This window comes from Hypomesus transpacificus, chromosome 22 (genome assembly GCF_021917145.1).
Source record: "Hypomesus transpacificus isolate Combined female chromosome 22, fHypTra1, whole genome shotgun sequence".
Taxonomy (NCBI): domain Eukaryota; kingdom Metazoa; phylum Chordata; class Actinopteri; order Osmeriformes; family Osmeridae; genus Hypomesus; species Hypomesus transpacificus.
The window spans coordinates 11,074,927-11,097,838 of NC_061081.1; the positions used below are offsets into that span (position 1 = coordinate 11,074,927).

At 44.2% G+C, this 22,912-nt stretch overlaps 4 protein-coding genes across 6 annotated transcripts; 1 reads left to right on the plus strand and 3 right to left on the minus strand.

Moving 5' to 3' along the window:
* Positions 1-677: 677 nt before the first annotated feature.
* cpz (carboxypeptidase Z) lies at positions 678-7,458 on the minus strand. The gene is made up of 13 exons (XM_047045758.1): positions 7,146-7,458; positions 6,745-6,780; positions 6,294-6,345; positions 5,779-6,101; positions 5,373-5,588; positions 4,861-5,105; positions 3,403-3,564; positions 2,865-3,023; positions 2,598-2,733; positions 2,352-2,491; positions 2,006-2,105; positions 1,618-1,763; positions 678-1,344 (listed from the first exon to the last, which is right to left on the minus strand). Exons 1-13 carry the CDS (start codon positions 7,252-7,254, stop codon positions 1,141-1,143), a joined length of 2,028 nt encoding a protein of 675 aa, XP_046901714.1. The 5' UTR covers positions 7,255-7,458; the 3' UTR covers positions 678-1,140.
* A 211-nt stretch (positions 7,459-7,669) lies between these two features.
* On the minus strand, positions 7,670-9,512 carry gpr78a (G protein-coupled receptor 78a). The gene is made up of 3 exons (XM_047045516.1): positions 8,539-9,512; positions 8,324-8,437; positions 7,670-8,143 (listed from the first exon to the last, which is right to left on the minus strand). The coding sequence occupies exons 1-3, from the start codon at positions 9,216-9,218 to the stop codon at positions 7,849-7,851; spliced, it is 1,089 nt and encodes a 362-aa protein (XP_046901472.1). The 5' UTR covers positions 9,219-9,512; the 3' UTR covers positions 7,670-7,848.
* A 6,544-nt stretch (positions 9,513-16,056) lies between these two features.
* On the minus strand, positions 16,057-20,235 carry htra3a (HtrA serine peptidase 3a). Of its 3 annotated transcripts, none has more exons than XM_047045002.1 (10): positions 19,406-20,235; positions 18,638-18,743; positions 18,205-18,427; positions 17,737-17,931; positions 17,493-17,525; positions 17,220-17,334; positions 17,013-17,069; positions 16,839-16,899; positions 16,603-16,698; positions 16,057-16,488 (listed from the first exon to the last, which is right to left on the minus strand). In XM_047045002.1, the coding sequence occupies exons 1-10, from the start codon at positions 19,821-19,823 to the stop codon at positions 16,320-16,322; spliced, it is 1,473 nt and encodes a 490-aa protein (XP_046900958.1). In that variant the 5' UTR covers positions 19,824-20,235; the 3' UTR covers positions 16,057-16,319. The 3 variants fall into 3 exon arrangements, with proteins under 3 accessions (XP_046900958.1, XP_046900957.1, XP_046900960.1); XM_047045001.1 differs by having other exon boundaries at positions 16,839-16,902; XM_047045004.1 differs by having other exon boundaries at positions 16,066-16,488; positions 16,599-16,698; positions 16,839-16,902.
* A 725-nt stretch (positions 20,236-20,960) lies between these two features.
* On the plus strand, positions 20,961-22,808 carry LOC124484562 (complement C1q-like protein 2). The gene is made up of 5 exons (XM_047045517.1): positions 20,961-21,070; positions 21,598-21,694; positions 21,807-21,932; positions 22,198-22,314; positions 22,433-22,808. The coding sequence occupies exons 1-5, from the start codon at positions 20,996-20,998 to the stop codon at positions 22,714-22,716; spliced, it is 699 nt and encodes a 232-aa protein (XP_046901473.1). The 5' UTR covers positions 20,961-20,995; the 3' UTR covers positions 22,717-22,808.
* The last annotated feature ends 104 nt before the right edge of the window (positions 22,809-22,912 follow it).

Consider the following 22,912-nt stretch of genomic DNA (forward strand, 5'->3'; position numbering starts at 1 on the left):
AATAGTTGGCTACGACGAGATATTTAAAGCTAGTCTACTGTAGGCCTACTGGTCAATTCTGATATCCCGCGGCTTAAAAATAAAACACACTTACCTTCTCTGCCGAGTCTGTTAAATGGTTGGATGGTTTGTGTCCAGTTCAGATTGTATTCGAGGACAAAAAACTTGAATGCATATGTAAAACAACAAGGAAACTCATCACTTACCAACGAAGTAAAAATATAATGTTCTTCACCCTCAACACATATAGAGCTTGTTGGTAAATAATCAAGAAATGTTCTAGAACACGTTTCCATAGCAGCGTAATTCAACAACATCCCTGATGGAATTCAATTGTGACTAATTACTTCGGAAACACCTGGTTTCTCCAAAATGCACTTCAGTTAAGTACATATTGGGATTTTGGCCCTGACCAGTGTCAAGTAGCTGTGGTGTTATACTCATGTTAAACGTAGTTTGTTTAGTTTTACTGTACTCTGGCGCTATCTGGCGGAGAAACACTATTTGGCAACTGAAAAAACATGCCCTTCCTTCTTCTAATCTAGAATTTGGGGAGTTAACAGCGAGATGGCTTAGTGTTTTTCAGGGTAGTCACGCCATCACTAAAACTCAGTTCAAAAGTAGCACATTTCATTATACGCAATAGGTAATAGGGTCAGACACACACACAACTCAACTCTCATTACTTATGTCCTTTAATACACGTTGAAAGAATGTGCCAAAAATCTAGTCAACAGCTGCCTGAGTATGTAAAATAAAAAAGAACAAAAAATCCTCACCATGACAAGTTTCCAATGCAGCTACCCTCAATTTGAAAACGTACAAAATTAAAATAAAACACATTAGGGACAGGCACACAAATTGCATTAAACATGACTGATCCTTCTGTTGATCTGCATCCAATTAGCAATCGCACCAATGTTCATACATTCAGAATATTGCAAATTACTTGGTTGGGCTAGCATGAACCACTGCTGTTCTAATGGATCCAGAACTTTCATCCAAATCTAGAACTAGATTCTTAAAAAAATGTCTAGATTCAAAAAGGTTCCTCTTACATTTGCATATAATTCATGTGGATAGGTGGGTTGACAATCTAGGGCTATGATGTAGTTAGGAAGAGGGAGGGTTTAGAGATCGTTAGAAGTTGCGTAGGAGCCAGGTAGGGGTGGGCATGCCTGGCTGGGTGAAGTAGTTCCACCACCATGGCTTCTCCTGCCTCTCCACCCCCCCCTCGCCCAGCTCTGTCTGGGTGTAGCGTTCAAACTGGTTGTAGGGATCAAAGCGCTCCCATGTGTCGGTGGTGGGGAAGAAGTGGTCGTCCAAATCAGGCTCGACTGGGACCTGCAAAGATGTGTGTGGGTGAGTGTGTGGGTGTGGGTGTGTGTGTGTGTGTGTGTGCGTGCGTGTGTGTGGGTGTGTGTGTGTGCGTGTGACCCAAAGGAGGAATGGTTTTGAGTAGATTAGAATAAATAGAATTAGTCAACATAAATTAAATATAGTTAGTATCAAGAACAATATATATGAAATTATCCACAGTACATTGCACACTTAACAAAGTATTAGACTTGAAAATACAAATAAACTAAGCGAAATACTGTTGGATTGAATGTGCACCTTCTTTAGCACGAAGTTCACTACTCCTGCCTTGATCATGTGATGGGGCAGGTGGATCCGCTTGCTGACCTTGGAGAAGCCCTTGGCCGTGGCAGACAGGATGTACGTCCCTGAGCTGAGCAGTCTCCAGTAGTCCCCATCCTCCGCTGGGAAGGAAGACAGGAGGGATCAAGGGATGGACGGCGAGAAAGAGCAAGGGATCAGGATGAAGAAGACAGGAAAGAGGGGTGAAGGGGTGTGGGTGAGAGGAGGGAAGCAGAGAGGGGGGATGCAGGAGAAAGGGAGGAAGACGGGAGCAGAGAGGAAGCACAGAAAGAATGTGAGATCATTTTTCATCCCCATGCTGATCCTGGCGCTAATCATGACTACTGATTTAGGATGATAATACCTGTTGTGATGTCATGCCTGATTCCCCGTACAGAGATGGAGGCCCCCTTTATTCCATTCCCATCCTCATCCCTCACCACTCCTTTTATCCCTCTGTGAACCTGTATGCAAAGAAAGGAAAAGGGAGACAAGAAAAAAGGAATGAGCATAAAAAAAATGAATAAATGAATCAATAGTACTTATACTTATGGTCAAATGTTGTTGATTATAGATCGACAAGAAAGCAACAAACAGTACATAGCAGAAAACATGGAGTTGAGTACTAAGCCTGCCATCATATCTACACAATGGTCAAAGGACCCAAAATGGCCACCAAATCCCAGCGTGGTTTCTCAGGGCAGACCCACCGACTCCATGAAACTGAGCAGGGCTTCCTTGTTGCGAATCCATTCTAGGTACAACTCTTCCTCTGAGGGGAACTTGTCACAGCCCAGCTCCACTGTGATCTCATAACAGTTGGTGTGAAGGTAATTGAAATCTGACATACCTGGAGAGGTTGGATAAATCCATAAGTGAGTAAAACAGAGACGAAAGTAATTGGAGTGTGATTGATTTCCTTCATAGTTGGGCCCTTGTAGTGTGCAGTAACTCACCACCAGCGAAGCTGTACCACATAGCTCCATTGATTATGCCTCCGGTCCGGTAGAAGGAGGCCCCGCACCTCTCTGTGTTGTTGTCAGCCATGCTGGTGTGGGCGTCGGCATAGGTACGGGCAAGCTGCTTAAAGGCCTGGACAAGAAAGAAGGAAAGTTGGGAGAGAGTGACAAATGAGAGGGGAGAGGAGGAAAAGAGTGAAACAATGTGTTTGGGTTCAATCTCTCTTTTGTCCATTTCCATGACTAAATCTATCCCCCTTCCACCTGTTCGTCAGCAGTTGGGGAAAACATGCGCTCTTCCAGAGGATGTCGAGAGAAGTCAAAGGGGTAGGAGACCACCAGCTCGCCCCCATGGAGGCTGGCTGACTGGACAAAGGGAAGGGACCTGATCCACTTCATGACAGCATAGGTCTCTGGCGCCACCTAGGGTCAAGGAATGATTGTATTTCAATTCAAAAGTCAAATATATTTTATATTTAGTCATTTAGCAGACGCTCTTATCCAGAGCGACTTACAGTAAGTACAGGGACATTCCCCCGAGGCAAGTAGGGTGAAGTGCCTTGCCCAAGGACACAACGTCATTTGGCACAGCCGGCAACCTTCCGATTAATAGCCCGATTTCCTAACCGCTCAGCCATCTGACCCCATATGATGCCATCAATATTTGTAGCAAACATAATAATTTATAGATACTAAATAGCTGATAATAATGCTAGGGTCTAGAGGGTCACTTAAGCCGTAATTAAAAGGTTGGATCTTTTCTTCTTGTGTAAATGAATTAAACACAAAAGCTGAGTCTTGCCTTTCCAAACCAGTAGGAGTCAGGGATGGCGATGTGGTCAGTGCGGAAGTGCCTGCTGCGGCGGTTGCGGTACAGTCCCGAGGTCAGGTCTGGAAAGTTCCGATTCAGGTCGATGTTCTGGGCATTGGTTCGACCGTTGGTCCACCCATTAAGTAGATGACCCTGAGTGCGTTGACATCACGGGTAATGGAAGGGCTTACGTTATCATGATTTTACAGTGTGATGGTTAGGATGGAGGTTTGGTGGTGATGGAGATGCAGTTATGTTGCAGAAAGTATCTGATATATATGAAGTATAAAGTGCTGGCATAAATGTACACATGGGGTCTTTGTTAACACTTATTTAACTGTGTATCAACAAACTAGCATTTAGATCAAGAGAGATCAAGGTCTAAAAAAGAGGAGGGTAAAATGTATAGAATGAATCCAGTAAATACTGTTCGCTACTCATTTAGACAGGTTTAAACCCCACATGCTTCCCAAGTTAAGAGAGAGGAGAGGAAAATAATAGGAGTTTGACCATAGGAAGACGGCACAACCTTGCTGAAGCAATCATTCAGTTAATTGATGCTTATCAGGTGTTATCCCAGACTAATTGCCTGGACCAATGAGAAATCTCAGAAAGGAAACTTAGTGCACTAGTTGGTTACTTCTTGCCCTTAATGACTGAACTAGGATCAGCTCAGCTTCAAATGTTCCGTGTATTTAGTTTAACTCAAAACAAACAAAAAAAAGGTCAAAGAAAAAATCCTTTATATTGCCCTGTTCCTTCATTTTGAGTTCCGACTGGTCAAGTTACCCAAATGTATTAATTTATAGCTGTCCTTTAGACTAAGTATTATAGTTGAATATAAACCAAACATTATTCACTTGAACACTCTAAACAACATTAACAGATGTTGCAGAATGTTGTAATGTACCTAAACCACTTGATCCCAGAGCAGTCATCAAGGACAATAAACACCAAGGAAAAAGTCAGACAGATGTTTTGCTTACTAATGGCTAATCCACTGTCAGATCTCTTGTCTCCCTTACAATCCACCACAGCTCAACCAACCTTAGGGATCTGATCCTGGAACAGCTGTTAAGAAATCAACCTCAAAACCAGGCCTGGGCCAAATACTGTATAAAGATAGAATAGATAGAAGTAGTTTCCCCAATAGTGTGAAACTTTCTTTTTGATTCACGACCATATCAAGAATCAAGTATGAGGTATGCTTGATTTTGATGTGGTGTGTCACTTAAAAAAAAATCCCATTGATTTCAGTGTACAAGCAAAAATGTATGAAATGCCTCCAAAGTAGCTATAGCATTTTACATTTTTACTACATACTGTGTTCACTGACCCAAGCCTGTATTATTATATTAGCAACAAACCCCCTCAGCGTCGGCGACGGCATTTAACCCCAGTCGTCCCTGTTAGTGTTGAGCGATAGCCGACCGTAGCGACAGTATTTACTTCCTGGTTGCTGATTCCTGTGCTGTCCGGGTCCCTGTTATCCTCTACCTCAGAGGCAGCCAACTCGTACCCGTCTGGGTTCATGGATGCCAGGATGTGGATCCGGGTGGAGTTGATGAGGGTCTGGATCCTCTGGTTTCCCAGAAGGTACTCTGAACACAGGTACTGGGCCAGATATAAGAGCAGCTGACGACCCAGGACCTCGTTCCCATGCATGTTCCCCACCAGCTTGATCTCAGGCTTCACTGGTAAGGTTAGGAAGGAGGGAGGGAGGGAGGGAGGGAGGGAGGGAGGGAGGGAGGGAGGGAGGGAGGGAGGGAGGGAGGGAGGGAGGGAGGGAGGGAGGGAGGGAGGGAGGGAGGGAGGGAGGGAGGGCAAGAAAAGGGTGAGGGGGTGAGGCGAGGGTGAAGAGAAGTAGCGGGGAAGGGCAAGACAGAAAAAAAAAGAAAAGAAAAAAAGAAAAGAATCCTACCTTCAACAAAAGGTCAGACATTTCTTTGACGCCTACTCACATAGCTTGTGTTGTCCAGGGTTGTCGGTAAACTCAATGACCAGCAGGTCTTTGCCCTCCGTACTGCGTCCGATGCTGTAAACATGCGAGATCTGGCTGCACTTGGCGGCAGTCTTCTTTAGCACACTGTACATCTGGGCGTTGGAGTGGTAGGTGAACTGGATGATGGTGGATGGTTCCTCTGGGGAGAGGTTGGAGAGAGCCAGGTCTTGTCTCGCTGGAGGGGGGGCAGAGGGGGGGGGGACAGAACAAGCAAGAGAGAGAAGACAGGTCATTGATCAGAAGATAACACAAACACCAGATACATCATGACAACCGACATGACCAGACACAAAACTAAAATAACAGACATCCGACACTTCATGACTCACCGCCACAGACAAGACAAGCTCAGCCATGACACCCACCTCTCAGCCCCACCAGTGGGTCGTGGCACCCCTCCTGGTCGCTGGCAAAGAAGCGGTCACAATCCAGGAAATAGGGCCAGGCCATGTCAATGCCCTCGAAGGCGTGGTTACACCCCTTCCGGACGGCCTCGCATGTGCTGCGGCAGGGCTTGATCAGCCGGTCGCCTTGGCAACGCGGGGCGAGCACCGAGCAGCCGAGGAGGCGAATGTCTGGAGAGCACTCGCCGTTCAGGAGGCCGTGAATGACACTGAGGAGGAGGTACTCTGCGCCTGACTCCGCCTCCAGGCGTGTACGGTGACCCAGGATGTTGGGGTACATGGTGCTGGAACATTGGATTTTTTTTTCAATAGGTCAGATTTGATTGCCATTGTTATTGAATGTCAATTTGATTATATATTTTATGGAGAATGCTTCTCAGGCTAAATATACTGTGTGTGGGAGAGAGAAAGAGGAAGAGATAAAGGAAGACAGTGATGATAAGAGGATAAAAAGGGCTGGTTCTTTAGTCACCCACCTGGAGTATTCCATGTCATTACAGTATCCCAGGTTCATCTCTGTGCATTTGGCTGTGAGGAAAACAGTGTTATAGGTTATATGACAGACAGCCTAATAAATCTCTGTATCGAGTCACAGCAAGAAGAACAAGCCTCAGGCCAAACATAGAAGGGAGAGATTTTATCTTGGTTATCTGAAAAGACTATGTGTTGAACTCTCTAACCTTTTACTTCTTTTTCTCAAACATAAACTAAGCAAAGGCCAGTTCCATCTTGTTGTAACTTAGAATTGCAAATCCTAACTGAGCTAGTGGCGTGGGGCAGGGGTCATGACCTTGGCAGTTTTTCAGGACAACAGGCCAAGACAACAGCCAAAGGTAAACCTCATTGATAAATTGTATACAAACAATACTTGTTCTAGATTGCTAAAATATTATTCAAAGAGCATATTTGTCATTTTGGTGTACCTACGTTGTTCTTCTTCGGGTGGACTGTTGCTGCATCGTCCTGTAAGAAACAGAGAAATAAAAATCCTCCATCATAGAACTACGGCACGTGGTTAATATTAACAATCAATATACCACAAGAGGGCAGCAGAGTCAATGATATTGAGACGACATCGATACAGAATCTATTTAGTTACTGACATAACTGTGCATAAGAAATAGCTAACTCTCAACAACAGTGTGTCTGCAATTCTTTCTTTTTTTAAAGGCTGGTCGTTTTAACAAAGAACATTAGCATACAACTAGCATAAGAAACAGTTCAATCCTGGTACATTACAGCCTAGGTAGTCAATTTCATAATGGCAGTATTGTTGGTTATGTTGCAACATGAAACATTTCAGATTGGTTTACTGAACGAAACTTTACCCAAAATCTCGTCTCCTGGCTCACAAAATCTTGGAGGGGCGCACCAACTTGTTGCCCAAATCTGCAAGAGTAGGAAAACTGCCAAACTCTTTGAGTTATCCTTGTCCATTGTGATGTGGCAGTATTGCCTTCGGAGAAACGATTCACTCAGATGTAGTGAGGCTCCTTCCTCCTAAGTAGGCTAATCTTCCCTCTCGTTGTGGGTATGTTGCATCCCTAAACCAAATAAGTGGAGTCCGCACAAATGTGGTATAGCCTAGCGCGAATACACAGCAGCTATCATATTTCACTCCTGTCGCGAGTGGGGGAGCACGTTTTAGGAACGTGGTTCCCAGGAAGTCCATGACGTTTGTCTGGTTGTCTGCAAATGCTGCTTAGCCTACCTTTTCTTTCCTTTGAGTAATTCATGGGTTGCGTTTAGGTATTTTTGCAAAATTAAGCGATACATTAGCGACAATAGCACAACACGTGTAGTCTCTTTATTATAATACAAACAAGCAACGACTTTACAAATCATAGGCCATTGGTATCCCTTTAATCCAAGGGAAAATTGTCCTGTTTAAAGTCCACATAACCAGTTTAAATCTCACACAACATTAAAAAAAGCCCTTGTAAAATCTTGTAAACAAAAAGGTAATTCCCAGTGCACACCCTTTGGGCACCTGTAGTAAGGGCCTACTGTACATTTCGCGGTGCTACATTGTTATTTGTCATTTGTGGGTCTGAAGTTGTGAACCTGCTTCATGTAGCCTAATTGTATGGGTTGGGGTATGTTGCCCTCGTGGTCCGTGTCGAAGGTGCTGCTTGTGCTCTGCCCGGGAGACGGATACTGGTCCCTCCTTAGTACCCGGTGGGTGACGTTAACGAGGACTTTCCTGTATTGCTGCCTCAGGAGCGAGTAGACAAACGGGTCGCACGCGCCTTTGCCGTAAGACAGGCACTTGGTCGCGATGCCCCACCGGCGGTCGATGCGTACGTGAGGGAACAGCTCCGTCAACCTACATGTTGAAATAAAGAGTCTAATAAACTTAAAAAACGATGTTATCATTTTCTATAGGACAATCTATGTCATCCAAAACGAACACAAGTTTAAGGCTGAGCGTGTAACCAAAACATAGGGTATGTACGTATTGATCTAAACAAATAGATGTAAATTGATGTCGCTTAGCCAATTTCACCTTGTTATGACATAGGGTGCGTAGCAAAGAACATAAGAACCAATGAAAATGCTGATTTTCTTAGTGGCTCGCTGTTTTCTCCTCTTCTGTTCCAAAAGGCACCTCTGTTTCACACTGTAACACACATCAATACATGTATTATACTGCGCTTGTAAGTGAGACAGGGGGTGATACCCTATTGATGGATAGGGTTTTAATTGATTTATTAATTTTACCTTGGATGAATGTCAACCAGTAATAAGAGAGTTTGCACGGTAATCACGTCTATCCTCTTGCAGTGGAACCGTGCCACTCTCAAAACCTTTAGGTACGTAAAGCAGAGAACGCAGAGACAGAGCACAAAACTGGTAGCGTGGAAAACCACGGTGAAAACGGCAAACGCGGCAAACTCCGCCTCGCCGCTCTGACCTCCGCTAAGGTATATGGTGCACGAAGCGTAAGTGTCGCTGTAGCCTCCCCATGACATCAACAGAGCCGAGAGGGAGAAGGCGAGGGACTGGAGCCAGGAATATACCACTATCACTAACGCGTCCCTGAAGCGCATTTTGCTGGCGTAAGTGAGCGGAAAAACCACCGCTATCCACCTGTCGATGCTGAGCGCAGCCATGCTCAACATCGCGTTCGTGGTGAGAAAAGTGTCCACGAAGCTTACAGCCCGACAAAAGTAGTGTCCAAACGGACTGTCCTTTGTGGCAAGTCCCAGAAACGTAGCTGGCATGTTTAAAATGGATGTGAGGATGTTGGAAAAGGAAAGGTTGAGGATAAAGATTCCTGGCACTTGAGCTCGAACCTCTGCACTCTGGGAGAAACATAGCAGCACCAACAAGTTCGATAACAACGACACAACAGCGATCACGACAATGAAAGCTTCCAGTAGGATGTCCGTGAGGTTCATCTCTTTCAAATGAAGTTACTAACGGTTAATTGGAGGAGTTCTCCTTGTGCGTACTGGAGCAGATCACAAGGACGAGAACCAACAGTCATTTTGGCAGAAAACTAGTTCTTAATTAAACAATTCCTGGAGGTCGAGTGGATAACTTATGGATGGGCAAGAAACCAGAGTGTGTGTCCAGTGTGCTGAAATTAGTCGCGCGCTTGCCTCTTGTTGTGGACCATTACGCACGCGTCACTATAGATTCCAGGCGAACTGACTTGCTACTTCGACGAGCGTCATTGCCAACGGTCTCGTGTTTACATGTCTTCTGGTCACATACCACTAATGTTCACTCCAGAATGAAAAACCGAAGACGACTTCTCAGAGCGTTGGTTTCCTATGGTCATGCGCAGTGAGCACAGTTCCTCGCGCTTTGAACTCAATGGCAGAGCACGTGCGACCCGTAGTTCGCATGTGACGTTTTGAACCATATGCATGCACATAATTCCAAGGGGAAAATCTTAGAAATGCTGTAGGTACAGAATTCCGCCATTCAATGGCTATGACTGCTGTTTGTTGAACTTGACAAGCTATATGTGAATTATCTCTCCCTCTCTCTCCCCCCCCCCCCCCCCCCCCTCTCTCTCTCTCTCTCTCTCTCTCTCTTTCTCTCTCTCACTCAGTCACAAACACACACATCACACACATGCATCCAAAAGGTGAGTCTATGAAAGAACAAAAGAAAATACACAATCTCCATGGCAACACCAATTCTCCATGGGTAGCACCGTGGGGCTCCCATGACTATAATTTATTTCAGTCCTCTTTGAACCTAAAGTCATCTTTACCATCTTAGCTACACAGAGAGGGCACCACAGAAATGTTATGTTCATTTCACATGCTGATACGTGTGTGTGGCCATGTAGGCATGCATGCAGTGCATCAAATGCAATAAACTTCCATTTTACATAAAGAAAATATGAAATCACTTAGCGCATGGTTATCGCATTATCATCAACATCACCATCATCCGCATGGCTGATGCGATATGGAGATATATAACGTGCCAGTGCTGTCAGTCTGTCTCCCCAATCATGTGAGTCACTGCTATAGGAAGTGTGTGTTGTGGGGGGCGGAGGGTGTGTGTGTGTGTGAGTGGGTGAGTGTGTCTGGGCATGTGAGTGCCTGCGTTGGCGTTGAATTACAGATGCGGCGCCCTCTCACTCATGAGGCCAGTGGACTATTTATACACACCACCACCCACGCTCTCCTGCCTCACACACACACACACACACATTCAGTCACACACAAAGAGAGAGGGAGGGAGGGAGAGAGAGAGAGGAGGGACCAGACACGCAGTTAAAAATGAAAAAATACAAAAAAGGAGGGGAAAGAAAAAAAGAATGTTGAATAAAGAAAGAAAAAAATAGATGGCGTGTCAAGAAAGGGATAAGAGAGTTGACGAGCGTGTGAAACAGAAAGTGTGTGAGAGAGATTACTTTTCAGCTTGTTCTTTTGCCATGGGATCACACAAACCCCTCTTCCCTTCCCTCCATCTCTCTCTCTATCGTTCTCTCCACTCCCTCCATCCCTATCCATCCTTTTCTTTCCTCAACATGTACAGAGGAGCCAGTAGTCCTGTCCATGTTGTGTTGTCACTGCAATCTGCTCCTTATCTGCCTCAGTTTCAAGTTCATTAGTTCGATCTAGCTCGACGCTTCTCAAAGGTGGCATATTTGTATTGCCTACTATTAATAATACACACACATACACAAGCGTCACCTGACAGCGTTAAGCTGACCCTATGCAGTAAAGTTTACAGTACCAGGATGTGGCCGATGGTGATATAAAGTGATAGCCTTGGCTGTATCAACACACTAAGCCAGTCTGAGTGTTGCTTGGAATAGGCATCGTAAGAGGCGTTAATTTATTAAAAACATAGATGGGTACTTTACTGTAAACCTGTCACCGGCGAGTTATACTGGTTCCAGGCTTTACTTCCTCATGAGGTTTTCACACATTGAAAAGGAACAGTTGACCTGTATGAAAAAAAACACTCACCTCAACACCAGAAGACTGGGCCCAAACAGAGGAAGGGATGGAGAAGGGAAACGGGGGACAGAGCAAAGAGGATAAACGAGAGAGGTGAGAGAGGAGTACAAAAACATGGGAAAGAGCAGCACACTGTTGTTTTATGACTGATGTAGATACCAGAATAAAAGCTACTGGAAGCAACCAACAAAACAATATAACCAGCATACAGTATATATGTGTTTTGATGTGCACGCATGTATCATTGCCAATGCTGATGCATTGTTGTTATGTAATGGAGACCCAAATTGATGAGTGTATGATTATGACAGCGTGATGGAATTATCAATATCAGCCGAAGCAAAAACAGGGCAGGAAGTTACGTGACAGGACAGAACCTGAATTTTGATATTTCCTTCATCCATTTTCTACTTTTCTCTTCACTCTGAGTGAAGAGAAAAGTAGAAAATGGATGAACATGACCAAAAACACAGTCCATCTTTTTGAGCACCTCTTCCCAGGTACGTGGTTAAGCCTCTGAATGGCTTGTCACTAAGTGGGGAAATACAGTACAGTAAATTTATTACAGCATCTTTCTGCTTGTTTCTCTATTCTTAGCTTTCAGTCTAAAGTGAGATTACTGTCTGGAAAACAAACGCAAACTTTGTTTTCACAAGAACTGACCATGCAAATGACCTGTTTTTTGGCACAACCAAAACTCCAGATAAATAAAGATTTTAGGCTTTTGAGAAAAGCTTTGGGGTTTGTGAAACACTGAATAAACTCCCACACACAAGGAGAAAGTGTTAAATTATTCAGAATTCCAGAGAGAGAGAGGGGGGGGGGGGGGGGAGAGAAGGAGAGCTGTGGAGAAAAAGAGAGAGACAGAGATGTGAAACCCGGAGTGAGGCAGACAGAAAGCATGAGTCATCAGCTGAACCAAAAAGAAGAGAAAGGGGCAGGACTCACAGAACTGTAGTTTACTGAAACCCTGTCAGATGAATTTCAGGTTTCACTTTACAACCTTTCTCCGTCCAACACAGACTCCATGGCAGAGATAATTTGAGGTTGTGTGGGTTTAAGTGAAACCACAATGAAAACTCATTGACCAGATCATTATATCTCATACCAAAGCTTTTCTCTTTTGACTGACTAATTTAATGACGTTTTTATTCAGTTTTGTGTCATTAGAAAATGAAAATGAAGCTCTATTAATTTTGCATGGTGCTAAATGAAGACCATGGTCTGAAAGTCAAATGACCAGTGAGAGCAGGAAGAAAAAATGAAACTGGAAAGAGAGAGACAGAGAGAGAGAGCAAGCAGGAAGTCCTTATCTCCCAGCAGCACCTGGGTCCCAAGGTGAGACTACCACAGGACTCTCTTCTTCTTCCCACTCCATTTTTCCTCCTTTGCTTTTTTCACCCTCTTCTCTGGCAGCCTCACCGTTTTACCCAACTCCCTCCTGTTTTACCCCCCCCCCCTTTCTTTCTCATATTGCCGATCTCCTCCACTATCTGCTGAAGACAATCTGATATATATTCGCCAAGTGGTAAAGAAAACAGAGAGAGAAAGATAAGCATGGAGAGTTGAAGGAGATGAAGAAGGAGAGAGAGAGAGCGAGAGAGAGAGAGAGAGAGAGAGAGAGAGAGAGAGAGAGAGAGAGAGAGAGAGAGAGAGAGAGAGAGAGAGAGAGAGAGAGAGAGAGAGACAGAAAATAATCCACTAGTGAAAAACAACTTTATTGGTGTTCTGGGTCCACGTGCATGATTGGCTGGAAGGCAGCAACACACACACACACAAGTTTCGTTGGCAATCAGCTGTGAGACTATTTTTTTTCCTATAGGAGAGACCCCTTTCGAAAACCACATGAAACTATCCAAAGAATGCCAGGAATTATACCCCCAAACTCAATCAGTTCAACCCAATTGACTTTATTAATCTCAGACAAATTCTAGTGCTCAGGTGTGCGTGATGAACAAAGGTAACACGAAGAATATACATATGTAATGTATAGATTCAGTGTTTTGTATACTGTAACTCAGACTCATTCTCCTTCAACAACACGTTTATCATGAGTTATGCTTCCTCTCCTTTCCCTCTCTCCTCCTCTCTTCTCCCCCTCTTTCCCTCGCGCCCCCTCACCACTATGGTAAATCAGCCTGCAAAATACACATTAGCACAAATAATTTGCTGTTGACTTTTCTCCCACACATGGTAGAGCTTAAGCAGGATAACTTAGATACTTTAACAAGCCTTTGTAATTAAAACCAATCTCTATCACACACACACAGCCAGGAAGACAGACACTTCAGCCTGCTTCCAATCAAATGTGTGTGGGTGGGGGGGTCATACATGGGGGCATGATTTGAAGCATAATAAAGAGGAAGAGAGAGAGGGAGAGGGAGAGGGAGAGGGAGAGGGAGAGGGAGAGGGAGAGGGAGAGGGAGAGGGAGAGGGAGAGGGAGAGGGAGAGGGAGAGGGAGAAAAACACAAAAAGAGAAAAGAAAAAAAGACTAGACCTGTACAAAATGTCCCCAAAGCCTGGTGGTTGGTTACTGTTTAAACACTTACATCTTTAATCACTGATAGTGTCAAACACAGATTTAGACCTAAAAAAAAATGAAATGAAGACTTACAGTTAATGATGTCCCCTTTTTCCAGACACACACAGATCCACTAGCCCTGAATCCCATCATATCTGTATGTGAGTGTGGGTGATTCATCTGCTGTCATGTGCATCGGTGTCAAAGTGACACTGCTGCCATCACACCTACCATGAAAGTTCACATGGGGAAAGACACAAAAGACTATTTTCATCTCCTCAACCCAGTCTTGTTAAAGTCTGGGGTTTGAGCCACTGATTAGGTCTGTTCATGTTCTTTTGTTGCTCTTGACATTCCATCTTCCATGACTGAGATAAATGACCATTGTCAGCCAAGCCAATGAAAACATATTTGAATGTTAACAAGCTCAACACTGCTGATGTAATGCAATGTCTCACAATTATCACTAATCACTAAATCACAATTCTACATACATGTGTGATTAATAGAGATAATGGTACCATTATGGTCTCAATGTAGCATGGGTTTAAAGATGACTCCCGAGTACCGAGTGACGAATCGTCTTGGAGGTTTGTGACTCCTTGCCCCCCTCTTGCCTCAACCTTTACCCAGACACAGAGCACTGTGAGGCTGTAAGAGCAGCATGGGAGGCTCCCTGTCTCCTGGACAACCTCATTTCGAGTTGAGGAGGAGGGGAGGGGAGGGAACTGAAGTTGGTGTGTGTGAGAGAGTGAAGGAGACGGAGAGAGACAGAGGTAGGAAGAGAAAGAGGGAGCATTCCCAGTCGCCGCTCTTTCCTTCTCTCTCTTTAATATCCTTTGTGTATGTGAGATCATGACCACCCAAAGGGTAAAAGAACACCCTCTCAGACATAATTATGGGTTACATCCTCAGAAAAGTACAGTGACTGCACATTGCCACGTCAGGAAAGGACGACCGTAAACTATGGCTAACACTACCATCTAGTGGTAATTGGAAAGTACTGCAGAAAAATAGGCTCTGCACACTAGATGGCGCAAAATACAAAACTTCCGCCGTTGCTAAGGGAAAAACCTCTGCTAAATTTCAAAGTGCAGAGTAAAAAACTAATCATACATTGTTGTTGGTTTATGATTATATAATTTGCATATACCACGATAACACTGTACCTCAATCATGAGTCTGTCTAACAGTCATATAATAGTATGATGCTGGTTTGACAAAATGACTGACAGATTGACGGGTCATTCATGGTCACCAGCATAGAAATAGACAGGACTAGAGAGACGGCACTATATAAGGCCATAACTCCTACCCGCCTAAAGTAAACTGCAGCAGCGCAGTGAGAATGTGCCTTGGCAGGACCAGAAAATACCACATCCAGTCTCAAACGGCCCACTATCCGAACACACAAACGCACACACTTTCTCTCTCTTTCTTACACATATAAATACATACACCCGATTCCTACCCAAACATCTTAAATCCAAAAATGTTGAGTCAACAAGACTCCTTAGCGCCAGGGGGTCATCGGTACCAGGGGGCACAGCTGGCATGGCAGACCCAGGCCAGGCGTCTGTCTGTCTTCCTACATTATAAGACCAGTCAGCCATGACTGGGCATCATACATAAAACCCATTTATATCTTACCATCACATATGCACCCAAACACACACACATACACCCAAAACACACACAGACACACATGCACTCACACACAATACACACACCTCACACCCTACATACATAATTCACACATGCTCACAATAAAATAAATAGGCTAGCTGTTGCTTGTGAGCAATATCTGGTGTTTTCTGGCAGCTTGAGAGTGCCGTCTCAGTCGTCTGAACCCTTCACACCAGTTGACTTGGACTTGAACATGAATCTTTCCAACCTTGTTGAACTTTCCAAATATGTGTGTGAGTCCAACAGCTGGTGTACATCTGCACAAAAGGTCGTTTGCTGAGTTTACAATTCTTTAGTCACACTCCTCTTAGCCTCTGACGAACTTTCCCTGAAGCTAAACAAACCTCACACACACACACACACACACAGGCTGCCCAAAGACCGTACTCACAGTAATGCCATTTACTGTGTTACAGTGCCCTCATGCCACTTTCTCACCCAGCAAATAGGCTTTGGACAGCTAATACTCTCTCAGACGGCTGGCATGGTTCACACACACACACACACACATACACACACACACACTTTTTTCCTTCTGTCCTTGCAAAGTAACTAGTTCATGTCACACGGAAAAAGAACAGATCTCCAAAACTCGGTTTGTTTGAACATTTTATTAATTTATGACTAAAGAATCTGACAAAAGAGTAAGTAAAAATTCACAAACGTGTTAGGGACTGTTTTAATCTACAGAAAAGTAAGCTTTCTCCCTGTGTCAAGGTTTAGTATGTTCACAACAGCAACTATGCGTTACATTTTCTTTCAGAAACATTCTCTCTAGTTTTGATATCATCCATTGAGTCCAGCCCAAAAGGTACCAATATTATATATTGTAAAACTACAGATCCCATGGTGCACTGCTCGCTCATTGCCTAATCACATGAGGCTCGATGTTGAACAGCAGGTCGTCGTTGCCGCGGCGTATCTCCAGCAGGAGGGGCGCATCTCCTAGCAACACCTCTTGGAGGTTGTCAATGGTCCTGAGCACATGGCCATTGAGGTTGACAATGACATCACCGGCCTTGATCCCACACCTTAAAGTATGCAAATAAGTAACAGCACACTGATTGGTTAAGATATAATGTAGGAAGCAACTGAAATGTTATAATCATTATGATTGTGTGTGTGTGGGGGGGGTAATCACCTACTTGTGAGCAGGAGAGTCTGGGATGACCTGGTGGACCAGGACTCCGCTGTTGACATCAGGGAAGCCTGGATTCTCCTGTTTCAACTCTGCTACCAGACTGACACCCACATGCACACACAGTCAGCCACAGACACATGACACCAGTCATCAAATACCACATATCACCAAATATCACCAGTCAGTTAAAGATGACTAGTAAGTAAGTCAGTCAGTCATTCAGTTCAAAACGGCACTCACGCCTCAGTGATGGTTAGCATCTTGATTCCTATGACACGCCGCTTCACTCCTGTCGTCCCATCTGCTGCACATACACACACACACACACATACACACATGCACACACACACACATCACATCAGCTCATCATATCATGGACACAGCCCCTTTTCAGTATGTGTGTTGGTGTCTCACCAGCATCAGACTGTGGTTCTGGTATACGATAGTGTCCACTCAGCAGTCTGGCTTTGTCTGCAACAGAAAGAAAACCCATAGCAAACTTTAAACCATTAGAGTGATACTTTCCTAGAAGTCCAAATGGTGGCTGTCTATTGTGACACATTGTGCATTGTAACAGGTACTAATAAAGTTGTGTTCTTTTGGATGCCGATGACCCCTGACCTCTGTGTGGCTTGTGTTGAGACTCGGAGAGGAAGCGCTGAATCCTGTCGGAGGGAATGGCGAAGGAGATCCCCGCGGTTACCTTCAGAGTGTTGATACCGATCACCTCCCCGTCCTGCACACACACACACACACACACATACACACACACCACATGTACAAACACACAAACGCACACACACAAAGCACACACGTGATATCAAACCTCCACATTGTTAACAAACAATTGTATTGGTCACACGGTCAGGCAGAGTGATTGATGGATACTCTCACCAAGTTAACCAGAGGACCTCCAGAATTCCCATACTTCGCATAGACATAGAAACAAAGGAATATATTACAATCAATTATTTTTAATGTGTGTGGGTGTTATTTGTGTGTATGTTTGTGAGTGACTGACAGTGAGAGTTAGTGTGTTAGTGTTCCACATATGGGTGTGAGAACAGGCATGTATTCCATGTATTCTATACACGTCTGTGTGTGCATTATGTGTGTGTGAGTGTGTGTGAGGTCTCACGTTGATGATAGCATCAGTCTGGATGTAGTCCATGTCAGAGTCTCTGATGCCCAGCTCCTTCCCGTCTCTCTGGGCTGTGCTCACTATCCCCGTGGTAACCGTGTTCTGGAGAGCAAACGGGCTGCCGATGGCAACCACAAACTCCCCCGGCCTGAGGTCAGCTGACCGACCCAGGGCCAACACGGGGAGCTTTTTCTGCTCAAATACACACACATACACACACACAGGGAAAGTGTAAATCTGTCTGTGTGTGTGTGTGTGTGTGTGAGAGAGAGAGAGAGAGAGAGAGAGAGAGAGAGAGAGAGAGAGAGAGAGAGAGAGAGAGAGAGAGAGAGAGAGAGAGAGAGAGAAAGAGAGAGAGAGCTTGAGGGAAAGAGTGAGGGGGTTAATTATTTCAGAGAGTAGAAAGAGGAATTTGTTTGTGTGTGTTTGTGTAGATGTGTGTGCGTGTCTTCCAACCATCGTTACCTGAGCGTTGACTTTGATGGTGGCGATGTCAGACTTGTGGTCCACGTGTCTGATGGCGGCCTCGTACGCGTTGCCGTCATGGAGCTGCACGCGCAGTTGGGGACGGCCCGTTACCGCGGCGGTGGTGGTCACCACGTGGGCGTTGGTTACGATCAGGCCTGAGTCGGCCGCGATGAACCCTGACCCACTCGACAGAGGGACATGGCGGCCGAATAGAGGGTGTCTGGAAGAGAGACAGTTAGAGAGAGACACTTTACTGGTGTTCTGGGTCCACATGTAGGGGGGGAGAGAGGAACAGAGGGGTAGAAAGCAACAGATAGTTAAGGTGGGCAGAGAGGGGGAGGGAGAGGGACATTTTTAAGATTTAAAGAAGTTCATCTTGATCGGTCTTTGATTAGGTAGAATGCAAACAGACATGTACACACACACAGACCTGAGGAACAGCTCGATGTGGACGACTGCAGGGGCTATCTTCTCCACCACATCAGCAATGAAGTTGAACCTGTAGCGAGGACTGTTGGGGTGGACAGGAGCATGACCTATACTGGCAAGAAGAACCCACTCCATCAAAACACACACACATACACTATAACAACGATTACACTGGGTTCAGTAAGGCAGCTTCACAGCAATTATCAAATTGCAGAAGTTTGAAATCAGTCCATCTTTTCCCTTCCGGAGGCAGGGAGCGAACACACACAAACAGGGTCCGCTACTATCAGGGCAGGATCAAAGGCGGTTCGTTCATGGTTCAACCACAAAAGAACAACAGTGCTTCCTGTCTGGAGGGGTATCCCCATGGTGTTAGGAGGGGCACCAAAGCACTTCCTGGTCTTTGACAGTGTGTAGATCTCTGATCTCTACAGCAATGTGTTAGTGGGCTGGTTTAGCATCTCAATAAAGACCCCGTGAAATCCAGGGAGCAGGAAAAGGATGAGGAGGAGGGTGGGGCAGTGGAGGGGGAAGGAAAGAGGGAAAGACCACTTCTTTTGTTGCATCCCAGCTATACAGTGATATTCAATACCCAGGGGAATTATTGAACCTAGGTTCAATAACCAAGGCTACTTCATAACAGTGACTTTAACATCTAAATAAAAGATGAACAAAGCAGTTCTTCAAGGCTTGGACATAAACTACATTACAATATATTTGTGTTACCATTAAACCAATGATGAGGTTAATCCCAGACACAGTGACATACCTGTGCTTGAAGGACAAACTCCTCTGAGAGCCTGAGTTACTGCGGATCTTCCTTTTTGCATAGCTTTCCGGCTCGCCGCCTTCATCAAACACACGTTCCCGTACGTTTTCCCGTCACTGCCACACACTTTGTAACCCATTTTACATTTGCACATTCCCTTTGAAGTACGCCGTTTCCCCGCCGCAACCTTGCACTCCAATCCGTCCCCACATGGGAGGTCGTTTTTATGGCCACAGGACTCGCCTTCACCCCGGGAGCAAACCAGACAGCAGTTACACCTGTCCGGGACATACCCGCTTGGGCAGCTTGGGCTGGGGCACTTGTTTACATCGCACTTAAGTGAGCACTTCGGCCGTATTTCGGCCACGGCAAGCTTGAGCGAAAAAAGGAATGTGATGGCAAACAGAATTACCCGCATTGTGGGTGATTATTTTTCTAAAAACCGAATTGAAGTGGCACACCGGTCGTAAGCCTTCCGAAATTATAGTTTACACATTTGTCAAACCTTTTTTTCTGACACATCAATGTCGTAATGTCCGAGGTCCGTCATGCGTAAAAAGCGCCGGGAACTAGTCATCACCCGTCAAATAGCAACAAAAACAATTCAGGTAAAAAATTACAAAGTAAACAAAACAATATTGACTAGTGCTACATCTGTATAGAAAATAAATCTATAAAGCTGTGGCCCACTGCTAAAATCGTCAATGGTCAAACCTCTTGGAGCATCCAACTGTCTGAAAGCTAGATTTCCTGTACCATACATGTGCAGGACGCGAATTGTGCGGCAGGCTAGGCTACTCGCTCCCTTCCCTGAACAGCTTTTTGAAGAATCCGATTTCGGGTTTGCAGGACCTGCTCGTGCCCACACGCACAGTTCCGAGGAGAGAAGCGCACATCGGATCGGAATTGTCCATTTTCGCCATCTAGTGGAATATGACGAGAAATTATGATGGCCGCGTTTCCCAGATTCGTTAAGAAGCCCTTAATGCTAAGAACTTCTTATGAGCGTTCTAAGACGAATCTTGGAAACGCGGCCGTTATCTGTGGTGTTGTGCTGAACTTATCCTTGACATGAAACCCACTAGAAACACTGGTTTGGAACTGTGGGCATTTCCAAATTTTTATTTTATTTGATTTCAATTTAGACTCATAAGTATGTATTGAAATCTATTCCAAACCATCAAATATGTCTATAACAGGGTTGATGTTACATTGAGTTAGGGTTATGTATTTGTATGAGACAATGTTTACAAATGGTCAAATAATAAAAAAGTCAACTTAAAATTGTATTTTTTTTGTGGAATGATCGAATACAATTGATCATTAGTAAATTGTGAGTAAGAAAAAAGCAAGTTTCAAAATTACAATATAAGTAAAGTAGTTTACTACGGTGGAAAGAGTGACATAAAAAATAAAACCTCTGAATGTTCCCTTTGTGTTTAGACAGGTGAAACCTTGGATGCTATGACAAGTGGATTTCTCACGCAATATCTTGCACAGTTTCAGCTGATAACAAACCCATATAAAGGTGGGCATGAAACTAGTGTTTTCACTAATGTGTGTTTTTCTGGTGATAGCATCGTTCTCAGAATGAAAGTTATGTTCCTACTGTCATTATTGTTACTTGGTCTGTCTGGGCCTCTGGCTCAGAAGGAGAATGAAGAGGTGAGTTTTGTTAAGATTTAATAAGAAAAACACGCAAACAGTTATATCCAGTTCATTTACTTTTGTCTTGGTAACAGTCGACCAAGAACTCCGAACTATAAATTAATTAGACAGTGTTACATACAGGTTAGAGCAATGATTCAAATCTTGTAGAAGTTTACAAATTACATACTCTCAATCCATACGTGTAAATTAATGGACTCTATTGCTAGGTGACATTTCCCATCTTAATGCTATAAGTTGTAAACTTTTTATAGATACCGACTTTCTTACAACATTAAACAGTGGTGGATTTGGTGAAGTGTTGTACATTCATTGACCCAGACTGATCTTTGAGACTACACATTCCTATCCAGGGGGTTGTTTTGTATTATATAGTGTTTTTTGTTAGTTGTGTCAACAGTTTAATGTATTCTATATTGTAATATACTATAATGCGTACATACTTTGAGAATAATAAAAGCCTACAAAGGAAACATACATATTGAGGTTTATTTTTGTTAAATAAATTATTGGTGTTTTGTCAGACGGAGTCACTGAAGATGACCTCTACCACCCTGGACATCTTGGGGGAGCTGAGGATCATGGAGGCCAGGCTGACAGACAGCGAACAACGTACCGCAGGTGTGTGTGTGTGTGTCTGTATTTGAGTCCATGTGTAACCTGAGTTTGAGTGTGTTTTTTGTATCTAAAGATGTTTACAGACTAAATCCTGTTCATTTCGGCATCTAAATAGATTTGGAGTCCAGACTGGTGGCCAGTGAGGTCAAGGTTCAACAGCAAGAGATCCAAATCTCTGCTCTGCTTGCTGATCTGAGTGCTACCAAGATGAAAGCAGACGAACAGGAGAACCGATACAATTGTAGTCACAGAATACGCTAGTTGGGCAATTTGTTCCTTATAATGTTATTGTAATGAAAACCTTTGGGAAATCTGTGAATAATTACACACAATTATATGGATAATCTAAGGTAAAATGTGTGTCTAAGAATGTGCTATCTTAACAGCCTGTTAAAGGGATGGCACAACATCATTTCAAAATGGCTTTTTAGCATACTTCTAAAGTCAGTTTAAAGGAATCCTGTAGAGGTCTTGTTTGTTCAATTCCTCTCTTTGTTGGTTTATAGCCAAGGTGGCCTTTTCTGTGGGACTTGGAGGAAATGTAGGACCGTTTAATGCAGACATCACGCTGAAGTTCAGCAGAGTCCTCGTCAACGTTGGCAAGGCCTACAACCCAATTACCGGTAAAGGAATAATGACCCCTCACGCACAACTGCCCCTCCGCTTCAAACACACACACACGGCTTGACTTACATGGTTTCATGATGTTTCTCGTATCCTTTCTGTGTTTCCTTCCTGCAGGTATCTTCACAGCACCAATGAAAGGAGTCTACTACTTTAGATTTACAGTCTGGGATCACACAAAGAAGAGATACTATGGGATCCAATTGATGAAGAATGGAAAAAGCATACTGTATAATATTGAATGGCAAGAACATGGTGATCACAGTTATCTAGCCAACGGCCTCACTGTTGAGCTTGAGACAGGAGATGTAGTGTACACTGTTCTGCCCTCAGGTCTTTCCATTGGCGATAGCCCCGACAACCACAGCAGCTTCACTGGCTTCCTGCTCTTCACTATGTGAACGGAGGAATTCTCCTAACCCAAGGTTCACTAACAACTCTTCGTGTTGCACCACGTGACGATGCGTACACTATTAAACACTATCTGATGGTGCTTTGTGTCGCTTCCTGTTTTTGACTTTCCCTCTGTCCTTAGAGCCTCTTTTTACTGTGCCGCCAATCCAAGTTTTTCCTTTTACTGAGATCTTACTCTTTGAG

Bases quoted from the DNA above. Each gene is read 5' to 3' on its own strand.
- cpz (XM_047045758.1), bottom strand. From the start codon at position 7,254: ATGGACAAGGATAACTCAAAGAGTTTGGCAGTTTTCCTACTCTTGCAG. The intron at 6,781-7,145 runs GTAAAGTTTCGT...TGTTTCTTACAG, and splicing joins GCCAGGAGACGAGATTTTGG to GACGATGCAGCAACAGTCCA. The intron at 6,346-6,744 runs GTAGGTACACCA...TTTTCCTCACAG, and splicing joins TCCACCCGAAGAAGAACAAC to CCAAATGCACAGAGATGAAC.
- gpr78a (XM_047045516.1), bottom strand. From the start codon at position 9,218: ATGAACCTCACGGACATCCTACTGGAAGCTTTCATTGTCGTGATCGCT. The intron at 8,438-8,538 runs GTAAAATTAATA...TGTGTGTTACAG, and splicing joins CTGGTTGACATTCATCCAAG to TGTGAAACAGAGGTGCCTTT. The intron at 8,144-8,323 runs GTGAAATTGGCT...TTCAACATGTAG, and splicing joins GCACCCTATGTCATAACAAG to GTTGACGGAGCTGTTCCCTC.
- htra3a (XM_047045001.1), bottom strand. From the start codon at position 19,823: ATGCGGGTAATTCTGTTTGCCATCACATTCCTTTTTTCGCTCAAGCTT. The intron at 18,428-18,637 runs GTCTGTGTGTGT...TCTCTCTTCCAG, and splicing joins CACATCGAGCTGTTCCTCAG to ACACCCTCTATTCGGCCGCC. The intron at 16,903-17,012 runs GTGAGACACCAA...GTGTATGTGCAG, and splicing joins AGAACCACAGTCTGATGCTG to CAGATGGGACGACAGGAGTG.
- LOC124484562 (XM_047045517.1), top strand. From the start codon at position 20,996: ATGAAAGTTATGTTCCTACTGTCATTATTGTTACTTGGTCTGTCTGGG. The intron at 21,071-21,597 runs GTGAGTTTTGTT...GTGTTTTGTCAG, and splicing joins CTCAGAAGGAGAATGAAGAG to ACGGAGTCACTGAAGATGAC. The intron at 21,933-22,197 runs GTAGTCACAGAA...GTTGGTTTATAG, and splicing joins ACAGGAGAACCGATACAATT to CCAAGGTGGCCTTTTCTGTG.